This window comes from Berghia stephanieae, chromosome 1 (genome assembly GCF_034508935.2).
Source record: "Berghia stephanieae isolate SIO BIC M18660-M18661 chromosome 1, UCSD_Bste_1.3, whole genome shotgun sequence".
Taxonomy (NCBI): domain Eukaryota; kingdom Metazoa; phylum Mollusca; class Gastropoda; order Nudibranchia; family Aeolidiidae; genus Berghia; species Berghia stephanieae.
This window is the reverse complement of record NC_088360.1, coordinates 5112297-5129759: the sequence shown is the minus strand read 5'-3', so window position 1 is coordinate 5129759 and position 17463 is coordinate 5112297. Positions and strand designations below refer to the sequence as shown.

Sequence of the window (17463 nt, the reverse complement as noted above, 5' to 3'; positions counted from 1 at the left end):
TATTCTAGACGTCTATAATATTATTTGTTGCAATGCTTTCCTTGTATTTCTGCTGACCGGTCTATGTTTATCATGATAATTATTATTATTATTATTATTATAAAATTAGGGAGGCCTTCCGAAAGCGTCTACACCTACATTCCCAGTATTATGTTTTGGGAGGGGGAAAACTTTTTTTATAATGTTCTGGTAGGGGGTTTGGGAAGGGGGAGACTTTAAAAATAAAACTTTTCCCCCTCCCAAACCCTCTACTAGAACATTATAAAAAAATACTGGGGATGTAGGAGCTTTCGGAAGGCCTCCCTAAAATTATATTATGTTCACCATGGTAAAGGAAAATTTACATTATTAGACTAGCCAGTCTATGAAAATGAAGTTCAAATATCTAAATAAAGTTAATTTTTTCACATTGTTACAGGCACCAAGATGCCGCGATCAAAGTATACTGAAAAGAGTGTGGATGCTGCACTTGATGCCATCCGCACCAAAAATCTGTCATTCCGCAAGGCCGCTGCGACCTACTCTGTCCCGAAATCAACTCTGATTGACAAGATGGCTGGAAAATACCCCGTCTATAGGGTATCTCATACAGTGTTGGCCACAGAGGAGGAGAAGAAACTAGTCAAGTGGATGGTAGCCTGTGCCAGTGCAGGTGAAGGGAAGGACAGGGAGCAGCTGTGCCTGGAGGTGCAGAGAATAATGAATGCTGAAGGCAGAGAGACCCCCTTCAAAAACAACAAGCCAGGATATTACTGGTACAAAGCATTCATGGAGAGACACAAGGGGGAGGTGCGGGAGAGAAAAGCGATATCCCTTGGGGAACAACGCGCCCAGGTATCAGAAGGAAAGATTCGTGGGTGGTTCCACACCATGCGGACATCGCTAATGTCAAATGGCATTGACATTACCAAGCCCCCCCCCCCCCCCCCCCAGCAACGTCTTCAATTGCGACGAGACTGGCTTCCCTTTCTACCTGGGAGGTTCAGTCATCATTGCCGACATTTCTTCCAAGCAACCCCATCAAGTCGGCTCCGATAACCAAACATTGTGCAAGTGACATGTTGCGTTATGATTATGTACCATATTAATTGTTTTGAATAAATTATTTTTGTCTTTCTCTGTTGAAAATGAACATAAACGGGTTTATTTACCTATTTAGATGTCTAGATCTAGTCTAGCTACTTATGAAAATATATGGCAGTTGTCTTGGGGGAAGGAAACAGTCTGCCAATTTATGGAAAGAGTCCTTCAAAGTCCTTGGAATGCTGGAATCGAACCCTAAATTGACCAATGACCCGGCAGATATTTTACCAACTGAGCCTATGGATCTGTTGTAACTGTTTATGAATTGAAAACTATTAAAAAAACAAAAGGAAACAGTGTTTTTCAACATCCGTGAAGGGTGTCCGGTTTGCCCAAGTTGGGTGGTCGGTTGGACCTTAAAGTTCCATAAGTGTCCGGTAGTACCAAAATGTCACGAATAACATTTTGCGCGGAGAACATGGATAAGACTGCTTAGGGTGCAAAATCGGCTGGTTCACCTGAAACCGGCCACTTGGGCGTTACATTTTACGACATCACTATACAGCATTGGCCTTATTTCTGGCCAGCAGTCTTCCATTCTCTGAGACGACCACAGATAAGGCTTGTGTGGCCGGTAAGCCTGAATCTACTCTAATAATAATAATAATGGTGATGATGTTATTGATGGTACTAATAATAATAATAATGACGTGAAACTTGGACCAATTTGGCACGATTTCTTGACCTCGAAGTAATAGTTTCATTATGTAAAACAGTTGACACTAGTTTTTTAGTTTGAGTTAGAGGACCAAAAAAAAAAAAAAGAAAAAAGAAGACAGCAACACTGGAAGTATAAGAAAAGTAAGCATGAACTTAAATGGGACCCTTATAACAACAATTCTTTCATCTCTAATTTTCATTATCTTGCTCTTTGCACCACAATACAAAGAGACCCACCTCGATCGTCGTCATTTCTTTGTGTAGGGGGAAACTGCGGTGGTTGTAAGTTTGGTGCTGGCGATTGCAGTGGAGTCCGGCCATCTTCAAATTTATCCACAGGCACAACGGGAGCTCTGTTTCTTGGTGACCCTTGCTGTTCATGGTTTCTCTCCAATTCAAAATAGTCGGATGAATTTTTATTGTATTCATGATTTCCAGTCATTTGGTGTCTGTAAGGTTCTCTGTAATTTACTGTATTATAAGAAAGAAAAGGAAAAAAAAAAAAAAAAAGAGAAAGATGAGGGACACTTTATCAATAACAACACATAATTTGGGTATTTTGACTTTGAAATAGAAATATGAAAACCACTGAAATGTTTTTTTTAATACTCCAACTTTCTTTTAGAAGAATAACACTTTTCAAGTCAAAGAAGAAAGGACATTGTAATTTTGACCTACAATCTTACATTCACCAAAATCATAGAGTTTAAATTGCATGTAAAAAAACTTCTTGGGTCCCTACTCCCAGACACAGTTGTAGATCAAATCATGAGATCATAAAATACCATAAAGACAAATTTCTCTCTTAGTAATGAATAAAAAATGGAATTATATTTTATTTGATGATTTATTTTTATCATCTGACAAACCATCATAAACGCCAAACACATGTTTACTAAACATAGAGCAAAGACTGTACCGATAGTTTATTTCCACAAAACGCAACTTATGCCTCTCTGCCTTTTGACACAAAATGTAATTTATTTTCCTGTATTAGCGACAGATGATTGCAAAGAGGACGAAAATAATATCTAAAAAAAAAAACAAACGATAAAAAAAACAAAAACAAACAAATAATTTTTAAAAACCCCAAACAAACAAACAAACAATAAAATACAAAACAAAACAAAAACAATAAAATCAAGATTAGTCAACTTACAATTATCTTGGCTCCTACTCCTGTTGTTGTTTAACACAGAGTTAAGAGATCTGTTACTGTGTGCTCTTTCAAACTGCTTAGAGGGCCTATCTGCCATCGATGCATTCAGACGGGTCTGGTACAGGGTTCGTCCAGAGTAACGATATTTGGATCCGAACCTTGGGAAACCAGTTCTTTTTCTGGCATCATCAGCTGATCTAAGTCTGAAGAATGAGAATGATAAGAAATAAATGAAAGCAGAATTTTGTTTATTGTAGTGTTTTTTAAAAACATACTAATAACTTTGTGCGGCTATGTGGTCTTGTGGTATGACACTCACTTTCGGATCGGAAGGTCCTGAGTTCGAGCCTCGTTCAGCACAAAGTTGAGTCCTTGGAAAAGGCGCTTTACTCACATTCTCTCACCGTACTCAGGTGTAAAATGAGTTCCTGGCCGTTAACAGCGCTGTCTCTGTCAGAAAAAAAAAATGTCGCCTAACAGGCGTCATGTCTCGTTCATGTCTTGTGTTGCTGTTGGCCAGGGACCTTTTGTTAAGCACTTTGAGCACGTTTAGTGGATATTGCGCTCTATAAAAAAGCTCAAGTTTTGTTAATTCAAAGACAAGATATGGGTTTTGTGTTAGTGGGCAGGTCGACTAATAATAGTTATCTCCCTTACTCTAAGAATGGATTGGAATTCTTGCAAGGATATATATATATATATGCTGAAGCTTGAGCCTATGCAAATGGAACAAGGCACTTGGTAAATGCAGTTTATTTCATTTTACAATAAGACAATTTTGATAATGAAGCAGTCTTTAAATTTATACATAAAATTTTTAATATTCTTGAAACCAGACACTAGAGAAATGGGTTTTAGAAAAATCAAATTAAACGAGGAGTTTTAAAACCTGTCTCCATGTTTTGATATGTTTGTGTCATCTCAAACAGAGAAGAGCGCTATAACTTAATAACATTTATTTTGAGATTGGTAGTGGCTCGCTGCTTGACTGGTACTAACTGTTATTTAGGTGAAGCATAAGGATCTGAGACGATTAGCACTGTTGATATCACACATGAATCACATCGCTTTGTTTTCCCTCCTGGGAAATGCAGAGTGTACAGAGCCTAAAAAGTGGAAGTGTGAGTGTCAAGTTTCTTTCTCTGACATTCTAGAACTTTTCTACACCCCACAACTTTATCAACATCAAACCTAGTGCGTGTATCAATAACATATTTTTTGTGAATTTGAATTCTGGTCACCATTTATGATTTTACATTTCCATTTATAAGTTGAATTCTTTTCATGTTAGGCATACATTTAATGTTCAAGCCAAAATATCTCAATTCAAATTAAAAGTCCATCTACACACCTGAGGAAAGAGTGATGTTCTACAGCAATTTTCCACAGTCGCTTGGCCATTTTATTATTTGGAAGTTTGAAGGCTATCCAACTTTCATAAGCATCAAACTGAAACAAAGACAGTTATCATTTAGAAACACATGTAAAGAAAGAAACCTTCAAGTCCGATGAAACGTTGAACTAATTAAAAGACAAACGAAAAAGTCTGGTAAATTCCACCAACAAGGCACACACAAGTGTGAATAAAAATAAAATTAAGTAAAGCAAATCCCTCTTTATGACAGATAAATATTTCAAACAAATATAGATGTGAAGTATTTACCTCAGCAGGTCTTATTCTCAGCAGAAATTTATTTCTTCTGTAAGAAATCTTGAGAATCTTTGGCCAGACAAATCTGTTGATTCTCAAATTGTCACGAAAGATAGAAATCCCAGTAGCACCTACACCGATCAGAATGTCCACATAATCAGAGTCCTGCAATGAAACAAAAAGTTTTTAATCCTTCGTGTCCTATGTTCTTTGTGGAAACATTATTTAAATAACTATATAACAGGTGTGAGAAAAAGAAAAACTGAAAAAGTTTAGAAGTCTAAAGCCGTCCAACTATAAATGACGCTAGCCTGAAATTTTACCACAATCAAACCGATTTATTGAAATTTATGTACACAAATTTTAAGGAATTTTAAGGTATTTAATAAATGCATGGTTAATTTATTACATCACAGATTTGGGATGTAATTCTCAAATTTTGATGTCAACTGATGATATCCCATTTTTGCTTTATGACTTTGCAATTCAAACCCTTGCATATTATATTGACTCTTTTAACTCTGCGAATGACCATCATAGACTATATTGGATATCATTGACCAAATACTGTAGTCCATTGTATTCAGGTCATGACTCATTGGAGGCCATATATCTTCTCAAACTTCATTTTGTTTGTTGGTTTTAAGGGTTTTATGGTGCTTGCAACACATTTAGGTCACATCAGGGCCAGAAAAAAGACAGAAAATTCGATAGTTAAAACATTCTAGTTGTACTATTAAAAGGACTTGAGGAAAAAGTAAGACAAAGGGGGAATGGTTCAAATAGGGAACGGATGTAGATTCCCAGAGCATACTATCAGTGTACCTACTTAGTTTTAGATCACCCAATAGTCTCACCCAGACACCAGCACATGTCCCCACTAAGAGGAATACACTCAAATGTTTACAAAGCATATGTTAAAAATGTTAAAAATAACAGTACATAACAGAGAGATGATTTACAATGAAAAAAAAAATCATCTCCCAAAACAATAAGTATACATTCGACAGTTTCCCTCCCAGCCAAGTTCTCCGACCAGGGTCATGACAAAACTAAGTAATCTCATTCCAAGAAAAAGACAGAAAAAATTGGAAAACAGATAGAGGGGTATAGAAAACACAGCGAGTACCTCCCTGCCCACTATGGGAGGTCGGGAGCCCCACCCAGAAACTTCTCTTTGAATATCGAATCACATTGTCTTCGGAAAAAGAAAGAGAAACAAACCAGTAATCTGAAATTATACTCTAAAAACCTATCTACATCCAAGTCAAAAATAGGGATTCATCTTGTAAAACTGACATATCAATAGTATATAGTTGTATAAATGACGAGATGGTAGAAATAGATCTGGTTTGTAAAGTAAGCATTTTTGTCCTACTCACCCTCGCTCGGTGCAAGTCAATGCCATATAAAGCAATTTTCTTGGCATATTCAAGGTAATGTAATTCTGCATCTTCTGGTGTCTGTCCCCTGAAGAAAAAAAAGGTTGCCAGTGTTGTTATAATATTTTTTAAAAGTACAACACAATCAGCGAAAATCTGTAAAAGAGCCCTTTTTCTTCTTCTTTCTTCATCTCCTTCTACCTTTTTTCGTTTGCTATCAATGTCTGCTACTGTTTTTTCTCAGACTATGCCAACTTTCTGTTTTTGTGGTAGTTGATGTCGTAATCTCAATTGCTTTCTTAAGTTGTGACAATGAAAGTCCAGCATCATTTTTTAAATGTTTAAGAGCGCCCACCAGAATTTAAACTTTATTTAAAGCTGATCGCTTTACAGTCTACCATCTGCTCACCCTTGAAATTTTATCTCTTCTCACAGCTGGCCCCAAATCCTCTTCTTCTCATTCTCTCTCATAAGTGCATATATACAACCCTCCTCCCCCTCCCCAAAAAAACAAACAAAAAAAAGCCCCAAAAAACACAGACAACAAATTAATTAAAATTCTCCTTTATTCATCATCCAAATGGGGGAATTTTACTTTTAAAAAACAAAAAAATCTTTACATTTTATATAGCGCAATATCCACTAAACATGCTCAAAGCGCGTTACAAGGGGTCCCTAACCAACTGCAACACTTAACATGTAGAACAAGACATGACGCCTGTTAGGTGATATTAAAATTTTTTTTTCGGACAGAGACAACGCTGTTAACGGCCAGGTACTCATTTTACACCTGAGTATGGTGAGAGAATGTGAGTAAAGAGCCCTTTCCAAGGACTCAACCATGCGCCGAGCGAGGCTCGAACCTAGGATCTTCTGATCCAAAAGCGAGTGTCTTTAAGGTCTATTCATGGGAAGACTGGAATAATCCATGTGTCAGCTGTGGAGCAGAGCATCATATTGAGCTAGGCCAGGCTGGTGACTTGCTAAGGTCACATAGCTCAGTGGGGAATTGAACTTGGAACCTTCAGGGTAAGAGTAAAGACCAAGCTATACTATGCTGCCCCTCGTTTCCCCTTTTTACAGGTATTTGTATAATCATGGTCGAAACTTTCTGTTCTGGGCAAGATAAACGGATCCAAAATGAAGAGATACGCACAAAGATTTTTTTTTTTTGAATTACAAAGTATCAAGGCCACAATCCTACCCATTCACACAATCATAACAATATTTTTAACCTTTACAGAATAAAAAAAATGAATATAAGTCAGAGAATAAACTTATAACTAACAATAGAAATTCATATATGCTTCAACACATTGCATACATTATTATCATTTCAATAGCTTTGATATGAATAAGTCAGACAACACTAAAAACAAAAAGAAATGACGCATACATGTTAAGATTGTTAAAAATAAGAAACAAGGGGGGGGGATATTTAATGGGGACCAAGACATTTAAAATTACCAGCCTTCCCAACAGTCAACCTGGGACCTGTGAGGTCAAAAACTAGGATTTTTTTAAAAAGCAAAACCGAGAATTTTTCTTTCCAAATCAAAATAATTACATTTTTTTTTCATCTGTTTGAAAGGCAGTCAAAAAGTTTAAAATAAAATATTGAAATGACATAATCAAGATTTTTTTGTCAAAAAACGAACTGATATAATAACAATTCCATGGTCTATACGAGGTTGAACAGGTTTGCAGTTTCAGAACATAAATTAATCATTTAAAAAAATCTTATATCTCTGTACAGTACTTTCAATCCATAAATTGGAACTTTATCCCTGAATTCGGAACAACAGGATTTAACTTTAAACACCCCCCCCCCAAAAAAAAAAATAACAAAAACAAAACAGGATTAAACCAGTTTAACCAGAACTGATGGCAGGCCTGCTGATTACGGGTGAGAAGGTTTTTAAATATTTTAAAACATAAATTGGAGAAGACACTTATCAATTTACTTAATTCATTTTTTTGAGTTGTATTTCAAACTTCAAATGTGTTATCATTATGTCAAATACCATAAAATGTTCAAATCAAATGACAACTGTAGTTGCAATGAAATTTTGATGATATGAAATTTTTTTGTATACGATACTTGGAACATGGGATTTCTGCAAATGTCAGCATTTAATTTTGTACAGCTCTTATGCCTGTGAGCTTATCAAATCTCTTACTTGTGCTGCTTATGCAGTTCTCCAATTTTGTACAACAATTCATCTGTTTGTTCTGGTGCAAAGGGCATCTCCCGTATGTAATCAATGCCTGTTCCATGGTCTAAGGGGTCGTAATCTCCCAAGTCTGTCTGTACAGCATACGAGCCCAGCATAGCATGGGTGGCCAATGAACAAGGTAACCTGGAGGAAACAAGCGAGAGAGATGAATGTAGTTACTTGATTGTATCTAAAACTAGTGACTGCCAACAAAATCAATAGTGCAATGGTCCAAGATGTATTCTACAACAACTGATGTTATAAATTTAAATACCTTTTTAAAATTGAATTGAATATATCTTTTATACATAACAACTACTAGTAATAATGACAACAAAATATAAAAGTAATAATGTGAAAAATAATGATGTATATTTTCTTAATAAAATCTGATTTAAAATCAGTAATATATATATATATATTATAGATTATGTATGGTAAAATAGGTTACTTATCATAGAAACCAGGTTACTAAGACAGGGTAAAGGAAGCAAATAAAAATAGATGAAATCAAGATTCATTTTCTTGGACATCTAGAATCCAGAAAAAAATAGTTGTAAAATGTGGAAGCATTGTCCGAATGCGAAGAAAAGACCACCAGTCTCACCTCTTCCTCCTCACACCTTAAGCAAACATATAAAAACCTAACATATAAAAAAAATAACAGAAAATAAATGGAAGATTGAGCAAAGAATGCAAATAATATACCTATAATAAATCTATTTTGGATATGTCATCATAATTTTTCTCTTCAAGTTAACTCTCTCAACCCTAACACCGACTATATCCGTAGTTTACCCGGGTTACTTTTACCCCATGCCTATTTATTACATTATTTTCTGAGACAAATTATAGGCGTAGTTTCAAAGTTAATGTTTTTAGTTTTGCATGTTAACAATAGTTGAATAAAACTATTTTGAAAAGTAGTAACAATCTCTAGGATTGAGTGAATTAACTAATTCCTTTATATATATATATATATATATATATATATATATATATATATAATTTCCAGAGGATACTTACTTTCCACTGATGATATCTCTTCTAATCTGTAAGCTGACAAGATATCTGAAACCGATGGCAAAATTTGAAACTCATTACAACCAAGAAGATATTTGAGCAATAAAAAAAAGAGAGAGAGAAAGAAAAAAAGACACAGACAGAGAGAGAGAGAGAGAGAGAGAGTAACTGAAACAAGCAAAGAATAAAAAAAACCAAATAAACAACTTCCCCCCCCCCGCCCCCTAATACTTATAAAATAAAATACCCCCCCCCCCCCGAAAAAAAAGAACAAAAAAACAAAACAAAACATTAAAAACAAAACAAACAAAAGCCCCTTATCGGAGGCAAATGAAACAATAAATGGATGGTACACAGTGGTGACTGAAAACCTGCTTAATAGAAGGGGGAGGGGAACAAAAAGAATAATAGGAATTTAGATAAATTTGGATCAAGTCAGTAAATCAACATCCTTACCATTTTCATTTTAGACGGGTGTTATTTTTGACATTATACAGTCAAGTGTTTAAAATGAGGAGAGTGAAAATAGTTTCTTGAAACCAAAAGACCGACATGTTGTAATTCATATAATTTATTTAATACCGCTATGTGGTCTAGTGATATGACACGCCTTCCGATCTGAAGGTCCAGGATTTGAGTCCTGACCTAAGCAGCACATAGTTGAGTCCTTGGAAAAGGCTCTTTACTAACATTTTTTCACAGTATTAGGTATATAATGGGTACCTGGTCATTAACAGCATTGTCCCTATCTGCAAAAAAACCCCCAAAACTGTAATATCGCCTAACAAGCATCAATGTCTTGTGCTACATGTTAAGTATTGCTTTTGGTTAGGGACCCCTTGTAAAGGGCTTTAAGCACATTTAGTGGTTATTGCGCTATATAAATGCTCTGAAATTTGTGTTTTTAATATTTTTATCAAGCTCCTCAGACATAACATCAGGCTGATGCAATGGGCCAGATTTACCTGGTTAAACTCTCTGCCAATTGGGTCGGATCAGGTGGATAGAATTTAAGGGCAAACTCAAATTCCATTTTGCCATCTGCAACAACAAAACAAAAAAAAAATCCAACAATATTAAAAAAATAAAAATCTAGCTTTTGAACTTGAGTTTTGGCTAGCCGTAAACGTTTACTAACGGAAAAAAAGAATTGGATATTGCAACAGCTATTCACAGAATGTCCTATCATTGTTCTAATAGAGATTTAATTCAAAACAATATATAAAAAATCCAATTCGAATAAGGAAAAAACAATTATTTGCATTAATTAATTAGACAAAACAAGACACGTCTAGCCTTCATGACAATCGAACATGAACTGACAGTCACAATGTGATTCATCATTTGTAACCCAATTCGGAACTGCAGTGCGAAATAGTGTGATACGAAGTAGAGGGAGCTTATTTGCAATTGTGACAAATGCAGGTAACTTTGGGGTCTGTATATCTTGATAAAGGTTTTCTCTTTAGGTGTGACTATGTGGTCTAGTGGTATGACACTCGCTTCCGGATTGGAAGGCCCTGGGTTCGAGCCTCGCTCGCGCATAGTTGAGTCCTTGAAGAAGGCTCTTTACCCACATTCTCTCACCGTACTCAGGTGTAAAAATGAGTACCTGGCCGTTAACAGCGTTGTCTCTATCTGAAAAAAAATTGTAATATTGCCTAACAGGCGTCATGTCTCGTCCTACATGTTAAATGTTGCTGGTGGATATTGTGCTACATGAAAGATCAATTTAAAAAAACCCTCGCTATCATCAAAATATATGCGACTTATTGACCATTGTCATAAAAATTCTCCATCATAATGAATGACATTTGCTGCAAAGAACACTAAAATCTTTGAAAGATAACTTTTATTAAAAACTTGTTAATACCAATATTTTGATTTCAGTACAAATTTGATGATTTAGAAAAGAAATTAAATCAAACAATTCATTCATATTTTTTAAAAGAATCTAAAGCAACATTTCAGTATCACATTATTGACGTAATTAAAATTCGTACATGTGACACAATGGTGAAATATTCTATTATGTTTCAATAATTTGAAATGAAAATGTTTCGGACTCATCCTCGTTCTAAAAAAAAAAAAAAAAAAAAAAAAAAATTACGCTTTTTCTGTTTTGTGATCTTCTTGTTTGGATCCAGCCAGTACTGAAAGAAAAGGGAAACAAATTGAAAATAAAATAGAAATTAAATGCACAAAACACCAAAGAGAAGACATTTCTGACCCCCCCCCCCCAAAAAAAAAAAAAATAAAAAAAAAAAAAATAACAAACAAAATCAAAGATGAGTTTAAGGGATGAATGAAGAGAATATATGAGAGAGAGAGAGAGAGAGAGAGAGAGAGAGAGAGAGAGAGAGAGAGAGAGAGAGAGAGAGAGAGAGAGAGAGAGAGAGAGTCATCCCTATTCATATTCAGTCCAGACTTCCATCTTGTCTGACAGACTAATCCATCTACATTCCCAACACCAACATTACAAAGGTAGAAAAGGTCACATCACCCCGACCCATTGACCTTTTGAAAAGGATAGCCTTGTCTTTTAATTACTTTTTATTACACGCATTACACAGAGTTAATAACACTAAGTTAGATGGGTTGTTGGTGAGCATAAAAAATGAGAGAGAGAGAGAGAGAGAGAGAGAGAGAGAGAGAGAGAGAGAGAGAGAGAGAGAGAGAGAGAGAGAGAGAGAGAGAGGAAGAGAGAGAGAGAGAGATACAGAGAGAGAGATACATAGAGAGAGAGAGCGAGAGAGAGAGAGAGAGAGAGGGGGGGGGGGGGGGGGAAGAGGAGATATCTAATACCCCGCCATCAAACTAAATTCTGGGTTAGTGAACCTTGGTAACACAGTGAATGAAAACTTGAATTTGCTAATTAAGCTATTTAACAAATTGAACATATGCACTCCACCACATCAAAACGGTATCTTATCTGAATGAGCTAGACAAAAAAAAAAACATGTTTTTAAAATGATCTTTAGTTGTCTTTCAGAGCCATTAGGTCCAAGGAGCTGGAGTTTTTCCCGGTTTCTACAGCATGAAACAGACAATCGTAATTGCTTGCTACCATTAGGATAGGACACTAGTCTATTGCAAAGCACTTTACACCAGATCTAACAAACCCAGCTACCTAATCACCACTGGGTGGACAGAAGGGGAGAGGGTCAGAAAGAAATCTCGACTTCACCTGGGATTAATCTCAATCCCTTTTCTTGTGAAGCCAGTGCTCTACCAACTGAGCTATCAGGACCCCCTTTCAAAATGTGAGTTGTTTGAGGATATCAAACTCATTCTCCCCAATATATGCATTTCATTGAACTAAAATTTTATAGGATGAGCTTAAAATGGAATAAAACCATTTTGTGACAATAGATTACATATGATTATTTTATTTTATTTTTTTTTACCTTGATATTTTCAGGATCTGATGGCTCTTTGAAACGTAGTCCAAAGTAGTCACGTTCTAGCAAATCAATGTAATCACAAACTCTTTCATACAAGAGCTGTCCAATTGACCGTTTCTGGGGATGAAGAATGGATAAATCGGTTGATCCATTAAAATACTCCATACACTTATCCATTGGAAAGCTTTGCATAGAGGGTGGGTGCCTGCGAGAGCAAGCAGAGCAGAGGTAGGCCAAGGAGTTGGTCTCAAGACATAGTGGACTGGATGGGGTAAACAACAACAAAGCAGAATGCATGGCACAGGTAAAAACCAGAAAGGGGTTCCGTTGGGTTATCAAGGGGGCTACATCCAACTAGGATCCGTCATAAAGATGAAGACAATTAAATGTGATGAAATAGAAACAATTGACTTATGCTACCAAATCTTTCTTTGAGAATATATTTCTCCACCTGGTTTACACCCTTTACCTTGACAAATTGTTTTTTTTAAAAAGTCCTATGGAGTTGCTGTTTCTATTGTTTCTATTGAGCATGGCTCAGCGGTACGGTCTTAGCTTCATACCTGAAAGGTACAGAGTTCGATCACTCGCCACTGCACTGTGTGGCCTTGAGTAAGCCACCTCGCCCTAGCTCAATTTGCAGCGCTGCACTGCGGCTAACGCCTGGATTATTCCAGTCTTCCCTTGGAATAGAGACAAATTTCCCCTATGGGATGAATAAAGGGAATGTTTAAATGGATGATTAAAAACTGCTTGCACCCCACTGGAGAGGACACAGGACTACCGCCATATTATGCTGTGGAAAAAAGTAGTGTGTTCTGCAATGGAAAGGAGTCCCTATATGTATTATCATGGTGAATCACCTTACAACATGCACACTTTGTATTTCATAGGAGCTCTCATGTTTTCAAACTTGGATCAAGTTGCACCACATATTTAATCGCCAACTTTCCAGAGACACAATTAAGGAACTTAAATGGAGATGTGATGATAATGAAATGATGATGATGGTGACTATGGTTTTAAATGTGGTGGTGGTGGTGTGTGAGGATGATGATGATGGTGGAGGTGACGATGATGGCGATGATGATTGTTTTAAATGTGGTGGTGGTGGTACTTGTGAGGATGATAATGATGGTGGAGGCAATGATGATGACGATGATGAGGTTTTTAAATATTTTTTTTCCTGGAATAATGAAATACAACCCAAATAAGGGGTTTAGCTAGTAATTAGAGAATCGGGAATGAAAGCAAAGAAATAAATAATTAAAAAAATAAAAATAAATATATGAACAATAAAAAGAGCATTTCCACAGATTTACTATGATTAATGTGCTTCACAGTATTTCATTCCACACATTTCCTGATATATCGAGAATGAGAGCATATGAATAAAAGAAAAAAGAAATTATTTTTATATATATAGCATTTCCACATATTTACCATGACAATGAGCTTCACAATGCTTTATTTCAGAAATTTCCTGATAAAATTAGGAGTGTTAGCAGCAGTGATGATACTCACAAAAAGTCAAAAAGGAGGAAAAGTCTCGGAAAAACGGAAAACTCACCTAGAACATTCTTGCACCACAGGAAAGTAGGCAACATGACTTCTTTTGAGTACAATTTTAAAACGCCCGGAGTCCAGTAAAAGGAGGAAATTTTTTATATATATATATATTTTTTTTTTAAAAAGGAGGTATTTTTTAAAGATTTATTATATAAAAAAAAAAGTAAAAGGAGGAAATGAAGGAAATATCCGCGGATCGAGGATCTGAGGAGGAAAACCGAGGAGAGGAAAGAAAACCGCGGATTTCCGCGGATCCGCGGAAAAGTATCATCACTGTAGCAGGTCTGCATAACCAGACAAAATTTTGGGTTATCATCTCTACCAAAGCAGATCCTGGTTGGATAACATCCTTATAAAAGAATTATAGAAATGTAGAACTCCTTCAGGGTTCCAAAGGACATGCTGCATTAATCCTGCATCCAGCTATCGATCCATACCAAATGCCCTTCACAATGTGCAACAATGCAGTCTTGTGGTATGACACGTGCCTTAGGATCGGAGGGTCCAAGGTTCGAGTCTTGCACTGAGCGGTGCATAGTTGAGTTGGTGGAAAAGGCTCTTTACTCAAGTTCTCTCATTGCATTCAGGTGTAAAATGAGTATATGGCCGTCAACAGCCTTGTCTCTGTTGGAAAAAAAGTATAATATTGCCATACAGGTGTCATGTCTCGTCCTACGTGTTAAATATTGCTGCTCGCTAGGGACCCCCTGTACAGTGCTTTGAGCATGTTTAGTGAATATTTCCCTATACAGATGCTCAAGTTTTTAAAAAAATCTTCAAGGATAAAAAATTGTATGAAATAGTAAGCAAGCTTGCAGCATACAACATTCACAAATGAAATGAACAATATTTCATACTCACGTCAACATCAACGCTGTACTCCTCCCCGTTCAACAACAAAACTTTACACTCCATTGGACGAGGTATCCTTGTTTTGTTCTTTGACATGATGGGCAGCCTTGAGTGTGTTTGGGGAGGAGGGGGATCCCCTCCATTTGTGAAATGTTCACCATCGACTTCATTGGCCATATCAGCCGAGATGTAGTAAAGATTACCTGCGTAGTAGGATAAAAGTGGCTCCTAACCATGGAGAGAGAGAGAGAGAGAGAGAGAGAGAGAGAGAGAGAGAGAGAGAGAGAGGGAGAGAGAGAGAGAGAGAGGGAAAGGGAGAGAGAGAGAGAGAGAGAGAGAGAGAGAGAGAGAGAGAGAGAGAGAGAGAGAGAGAAAATTATTATATTGAACTTGTGACATTGGTTTTGCTGCTTCACAATTGTTTTTAAATGTTTTACAGTACAGCGCTTGCAACACAATTAGGCCATATCAGTGCCATTTTCCTGCTTCAAATATTTCCAAATTTAAGTAAATTCTTCTTCAAATACCAAGTCTGTGCCAGACATCGGTGATCATGATACGCCATTCATCTCTCTGATCAGATGACCTCAGAAAACTAATATTACTCTTCTCTTTCTTTGTCACCCAGCTGTTCATACTATTCAAATATGTTTTTCTTGGTCTACCTTTACTCTTTTTACCTTCTATCTTTCCTGTGAGAGCAAGATGTTAAATACATTTATGTCGATTTAGGTGTCCTAAAAATTGCGTTTGTCTTTTTCTTATTGTACGAATTAATAGCCTTTTAGTTTCAGCTTGCTCTAATACTTCTTCATTAGTTTTCTTCTCTGTCCATGAGATTCTTAACATCCTTCTAAGAAACCACATTTCTGCTGCCTCCAGTTTCTTTCTAATGTCTTCTGTAATTGTCCAGCTTTCGCAGCCATATAATAATACTGACCATACGTAGGCCTTCAAAACCCTATGTTTTGTTGTCATTGAGATATTGTGGTTTTTAAAAATTAGCTATTGCAATTCTTCGTTTTATTTCTGTGTTGCATCTGCCATCTGAAGTTATTATGTATCCAAGATATTTAAATGCATGAACTTGTTTTATAGTTTTTCCATTGCTTATTAAGTTGCATAGAAGTAAATTCTTAAGAATGAATCAATGTCAAATGGCAAGTCTGACATTATAATTAGCCGCTCTAACACCCCCAACCCCCTGTCCTCTTTATCTGGCATCATCTGGTATCTGGTATCGACATGCACATATTTGCAGGTCTGATAGTTAAATACAATTATGGGCTTGATTTAACATTGTTATAACAATCAGCCCATAACAATTTGGGTTATCAGACCTGTAAAAGTGCACATACTGGTCAGAGTGCATCAGATGCCAGAAAAACAGTATTTAAAGTGAAAATGATCGAATCAAAATTACAAAATTTGAGGCTCGTTAAAAAACTGATTCAATGGAAGTAATTTTTCTGTTTGTCTATAGAGAAATTCACGGATCAAAGTGAATAAAAAGGTGATAAAAACTGTGGACTATATAAAATATTGAACAAAAATTGAGAATAACAGGGTATGAAAAAAGAACTAATACTTTATACAGAAAAAACAGGGCGTGGAGCCCGTAATGTTTAGTTTTAGTTCAATTTTCAACTCCGGGTTCATCCCAAAACATTGGCAGATTGAGGTGAAGGTTCACGACTGGAATTTTCCCTAAATACATGATGGCCACAAATTTAATACAGTTGCTATTTAAATGGTTATAAATGAAATAGAGGGGAAATGAAGCAAAATATTAATGATGAAAGTAATCAAAATGGATAGACTGAACTACCTAAATAATGGCAAAGTAGAATATTGGTTAAGTCCATAGTCAAATAAACAGTCTAACATCTCTTCTGGCATCTCTTTTTTTTATACAAGGTGCGCATATTAGCAGATCTGATAAACGAATGCTATTGTATATGGGCTTGATTTAGCATTGTTGTAATGGACAATATTTAACATTGGCTTGAGATAATCTCCATCACAGCAATGAGACCTTAACAATTTGGGTTATCAGACCTGCAAAAAAGTACATGTCGTTTTCTATACCTTATTTTTGTTATTTACCATGATGAAAATATCTTAATCAAAGCAACAAAAATAACTTTTTAAAAACCCAAAACAAAAAGAAAAATAACAAAACAACCCCCCACCCCTTCTCCATACACACACAAATATCAAAGAAAGAAAAAAAAAACACCAACCAAACAAAAATGACAACAAAGAAGACATTTTAATTAGATCTTGATTTTAAGGAACCATCCACAATCTCAGAAATATGAAGCATATCACATCAATGTATTATCCAATAAAAGAAAGAAAAGAAAAACTCTGTCACAAAAAAAAGATAAACTTGCCATATCCTCTCTAACAATTAAGGGGTTATTGACAGCTGCACTCATATTGCCACTTGAATTAAATCTCT

At 36.0% G+C, this 17463-nt stretch overlaps 1 protein-coding gene across 2 annotated transcripts in view; it reads right to left on the bottom strand.

Annotated features, from left to right (window-relative positions):
• The window catches only part of LOC144966429 (band 4.1-like protein 3), a 28035-nt gene that overhangs the window by 9711 nt on the left and 861 nt on the right, over window positions 1–17463 (bottom strand). For both annotated transcript variants that reach the window (XR_013644217.1, XM_078902878.1), the window contains exons 2-12: window positions 15009–15227; window positions 12582–12695; window positions 11285–11327; window positions 10140–10215; window positions 9178–9222; window positions 8116–8295; window positions 5936–6023; window positions 4566–4718; window positions 4254–4351; window positions 2903–3105; window positions 1981–2214 (exon numbers count right to left, since the gene is read on the bottom strand). Coding sequence is in view for 1 of the 2 variants with exons in the window: in XM_078902878.1 (XP_078759004.1) it covers window positions 1981–2214; window positions 2903–3105; window positions 4254–4351; window positions 4566–4718; window positions 5936–6023; window positions 8116–8295; window positions 9178–9222; window positions 10140–10215; window positions 11285–11327; window positions 12582–12695; window positions 15009–15176 (1402 nt within the window). In the remaining variant the exon portion in view is untranslated. The remainder of the gene's footprint in view (window positions 1–1980; window positions 2215–2902; window positions 3106–4253; window positions 4352–4565; window positions 4719–5935; window positions 6024–8115; window positions 8296–9177; window positions 9223–10139; window positions 10216–11284; window positions 11328–12581; window positions 12696–15008; window positions 15228–17463) is intronic.